Source organism: Grampus griseus (genome assembly GCF_964374135.1).
Source record: "Grampus griseus genome assembly, chromosome: 2".
In the NCBI taxonomy this organism is placed as follows: Eukaryota; Metazoa; Chordata; class Mammalia; order Artiodactyla; family Delphinidae; genus Grampus; species Grampus griseus.
This window is the reverse complement of record NC_139018.1, coordinates 37,051,569-37,056,249: the sequence shown is the minus strand read 5'-3', so window position 1 is coordinate 37,056,249 and position 4,681 is coordinate 37,051,569. Positions and strand designations below refer to the sequence as shown.

The window sequence follows — 4,681 nt, the reverse complement described above, 5'->3', positions numbered from 1 at the left end:
CGCCCCAGCACTTCCTTCCCCACCCTACTTGGGAGTCCGCTCTGCTTATTGGCCGCGTGTCCTGCCAATCCAACGGACGTCGACGAATCCCGCCTTAGGAAAGGCGAAGATCGCGAAAACGCGTGGGGCGCGAGCCTAAAGCCCCCAAGCCGCCGGTTGCTAGTGAGCCTCGGAGGCAACTGGCCACCTGGGGCGCGTGGGCGGAGCCTCACTTGCATAACGTCCGCCCGTCGCATCCTCGCGCGGGCCGTAGTCCCGCCCCTCACCCATCTAGAAGTCTGTTGGGCCGCAGGCGGGTCACTCCGGCCCAGGCAAGCCTGTGGCGGGCGGTCCCGAGAGCGGATTGGCTCTGAAGGCGGCAGGGAGGCGACTATAAGAGTGGGGAGCCGAGCGAGGGGAGAGGGAGACGGTTGTTACGCTCACTGTGCTTGGTTCGAGGCGACCGTTACTTGAGGCCGCGGATTTTCTGCCCTAGGTGTTGTCGTCTAACGTCGCTTGCCTGTCTCAGTCAGAATGTCTGCCCGCGGCCCGGCTATCGGCATCGACCTGGGCACCACCTACTCGTGCGTGGGGGTCTTCCAACATGGCAAGGTGGAGATCATTGCCAACGACCAGGGCAACCGCACCACCCCTAGCTACGTGGCCTTCACCGACAGCGAGCGCCTTATCGGGGACGCCGCCAAGAACCAGGTGGCCATGAACCCCACCAACACCATCTTCGATGCCAAGAGGCTGATCGGTCGGAAGTTCGAGGACGCCACAGTGCAGTCGGACATGAAGCACTGGCCATTCCGGGTGGTGAGCGAGGGAGGGAAGCCCAAAGTGCAGGTTGAGTACAAGGGAGAGATCAAGACCTTCTTCCCGGAGGAGATCTCCTCCATGGTCCTCACTAAGATGAAGGAGATCGCCGAAGCCTACCTGGGGGGCAAGGTGAAGAACGCGGTCATCACCGTCCCGGCCTATTTCAATGACTCGCAGCGCCAGGCCACCAAGGACGCGGGCACCATTACGGGCCTCAACGTGCTGCGCATCATCAACGAGCCCACGGCGGCGGCCATCGCCTACGGCCTGGACAAGAAGGGCTCCGCGGGCGGCGAGAAGAACGTGCTCATCTTCGACCTGGGCGGAGGCACCTTCGACGTGTCCATCCTGACCATCGAGGACGGCATCTTCGAGGTGAAGTCCACGGCTGGCGACACGCACCTGGGCGGTGAGGACTTCGATAACCGCATGGTGAGCCACCTGGCGGAGGAGTTCAAGCGCAAGTACAAGAAGGACATTGCACCCAACAAGCGCGCCGTGCGGCGACTCCGCACCGCCTGCGAGCGAGCCAAGCGCACCCTGAGCTCGTCCACTCAGGCGAGCATCGAGATCGACTCGCTCTACGAAGGCGTGGATTTCTACACGTCCATCACCCGTGCCCGCTTCGAGGAGCTCAACGCCGACCTGTTCCGCGGGACCCTCGAGCCGGTGGAGAAGGCGCTGCGCGACGCCAAGCTGGACAAGGGCCAGATCCAGGAGATCGTGCTGGTGGGCGGCTCCACTCGCATCCCCAAGATCCAGAAGCTGCTGCAGGATTTCTTCAATGGCAAGGAGCTGAACAAGAGCATCAACCCTGACGAGGCGGTGGCCTACGGAGCCGCGGTGCAGGCGGCCATTCTCATCGGGGACAAGTCAGAGAACGTGCAGGACCTGCTGCTACTCGACGTGACCCCATTGTCGCTGGGCATTGAGACGGCTGGCGGCGTCATGACTCCACTCATCAAAAGGAACACCACGATCCCCACCAAGCAGACGCAGACCTTCACCACCTACTCAGACAACCAGAGCAGCGTGCTGGTGCAGGTGTACGAGGGCGAACGGGCCATGACGAAGGACAATAACCTGCTAGGCAAGTTCGACCTGACCGGGATTCCCCCGGCGCCCCGCGGGGTCCCCCAGATCGAGGTCACCTTCGACATTGACGCCAATGGCATCCTCAACGTCACCGCCGCCGACAAGAGCACCGGTAAAGAAAACAAAATCACCATTACCAACGACAAGGGTCGTCTGAGCAAGGACGACATTGACCGGATGGTGCAGGAGGCGGAGCGGTACAAGTCGGAAGATGAGGCCAATCGCGACCGAGTGGCCGCCAAAAACGCCGTGGAGTCCTATACCTACAACATCAAGCAGACGGTGGAAGACGAGAAACTGAGGGGCAAGATTAGCGAACAGGACAGAAGCAAGGTCCTCGACAAGTGTCAGGAGGTGATCAACTGGCTTGACCGAAACCAGATGGCGGAAAAAGATGAGTATGAACACAAGCAGAAAGAGCTCGAAAGAGTTTGCAACCCCATCATCAGCAAACTTTACCAAGGCGGCCCTGGCGGCGGCGGCAGCGGTGTTTCAGGAGCCTCCGGGGGACCGACCATCGAGGAAGTGGACTAAACTTGGACTCGAGTCAGCGTAAACCTCTTTTCCTTTCTTTTTCCTTTTGTTTTTGTTTTTTCTTTGAAATGTCCTTGTGCCAAGTATGAGATCTATTGTTGGAAGTGTTTAGCCCGGTGTATGCATATGAAAGGAAAGGTGCAACAACTTAGTTTAATTATAAAAGGTTAGTTCTAAAGTTTGGCTTTTAAAAACATTATTTGAGGTTTCTCTTTAATGCATTTTGCATATTTGCTGACTTGAGCGTTTTTGGTTAGCTTAGTTTGTACATGGAGTTTTGAGATGGGAAACCTGAAGTTTGCACACATGTTCTGTGGAAGCTTGGTAACAATAAAATATACAGAAGCTTGAATTGTTTATTTTTATGTACTACTTTAAGAGGAAAGTGAACATTGCAGTAATGTTAAGGACAGGCATACTTTTTATAAACAAATGCATAAGTACAAATTTAAAAGTAAAGCTGAAATTGATCTAAAAATTATTGTGTTGGAGTTTTCAATTTTCCCTTCTTACTGTTTTACCCATGTTAGTCTTTAACTAAGATATTAGTAGAAGATGAAATTTATCTAACTCAGTGTTGCCTAATTTTCTGATGAGGTTCCTGCTTTGAATTACCAGCAACTTAAGGGGAAAAGATCTGGGTAAACGTTTTCCCCCCTTTTAGTACAGAAACCAGACTGGGGTCTGACAGTATACCCAAACTCCTAAGGCTTTGCTTAAGTATTCAAGTGAAAATCCACCTGAATATTCCAACAGAATACAAGGTATGTTCCAGGGTTAAGTACAGAAAGATTCTTTCTCTAAACGAAAGCTGGGGCAGGTGTTGTCTTCTGATAATAGCCCAACATAGTATGAAACAAGTTGCTTTCTGCAATATACAGGTGCCTGAAACAAGATCCAGCAGGCAAACGTTAAAGCCACTTAATACTGACTCCAAATTTAGTCAAATTTGTTAACTTTAATTTTCTAGTAAAACAGCTCAACTTCTGGGCTTATGGCAAATTCAAGAAGAATATGTTTTCAGCAGTTAAATTACTTGCAGGTTAGAGGAAGATAATATAGTTTTTTCTTCTGATTTGAGAATCATAATGCCTTTTCAATACCTGCCTTAAATGACTAGAATATATTTCTTTTTTAAAAGACAAACTGCAAGATAGTCCTGTATTTCGTCAATATACAACTTGTCCATTTTCCAGTATTTCCGATTTGAGATTGTCACAGATAGGAATATTACAACCCTTTGAGATCCACTATCCTGGGCTTAAGCTTTAAAATCCATATCCTTGGTGGGGGGGGGGGGTGTTCATATTTTAGTGGAATGACACATCTGCTTTGTTCTGATTGATTCTCTTTAAGGAGAATGTGGAAGAAATTCAGTAAAAGCTGATTGGAAAATGCATAGTTAACCTAGTGTTTTCACCATACAGACATTTTAATATCTTCTTCCAAGTGATGTAGATTTGCTTCATGTTGCTCATAACAGTGACTTATAGAAGCTAATTTTTAATTTAGTAGTGGACACTTCCATATCATGCAGAGATTAATTTTTGAAATAATATAAAAACGAGAGAACAAAGCAGCCTAAAAATATTGAGCTTTAGTAATGATCCTCTCACAGAAGAGCTGACTCTTTTTACGTATACTTTTTTCCTTTTTTAGCAGGTCTCATTTGGGTGGGGTGGGGAGATAAAAAGGCAGTTGGAAATTGCTTCAAAATAAACATTTTTAAAAAGGTAGTTGCTCTTTACACTCTGAAAGCTGGACATAACTTGGGTTTTTCAGTGCTCATGCCAGGGTGGAAAGTTTTCAGCAAGGAGGCGTTAAGGGTGTTTCATTGACTGCAGATAGCATCGTATAAATATTTGACAAACTACCTTGGTACTAACAGAATCAGGTGATTAGTAGCCTTAGAGTGACGTTTAACATGAGTTTTTACCAAGATAACACGCATTCTTAACCTTTTATTAGTCCTTTATTGAAAGTGTTTATCCCTTGCTCTAACTTCAAAGTATATAAAGTATAATGGAGTCTTTCTGTAAGTGCAATTTGGTATTAGTATGACTCATTTTAGACCTCAGTTTGGGAGAGATTAGTTTTTAAAGTATCAGAAAAATGACCAATGGTATTCTCTTTGGCCTGGTCTCTGGTAACCTGCTGTAACACTAACATCAATCTATGTAGATACTTCATTTTCCATTATTTTGAAAAGTAATTTGTAAAAGTCCTAGCCTTGAGTGTTTTTAATTCTGTC

General features: G+C 48.5%; 1 protein-coding gene across 1 annotated transcript; it reads left to right on the top strand.

Annotated features, from left to right (window-relative positions):
- The first annotated feature begins 395 nt into the window (after positions 1-395).
- HSPA2 (heat shock protein family A (Hsp70) member 2) lies at positions 396-2,896 on the top strand. Its single transcript, XM_082648054.1, has one exon. It carries the CDS (start codon positions 514-516, stop codon positions 2,428-2,430), a length of 1,917 nt encoding a protein of 638 aa, XP_082504180.1. The 5' UTR covers positions 396-513; the 3' UTR covers positions 2,431-2,896.
- Positions 2,897-4,681: the final 1,785 nt, after the last annotated feature.

Coding starts and splice junctions, on each gene's coding strand:
- HSPA2 (XM_082648054.1), top strand. CDS start 514: ATGTCTGCCCGCGGCCCGGCTATCGGCATCGACCTGGGCACCACCTAC.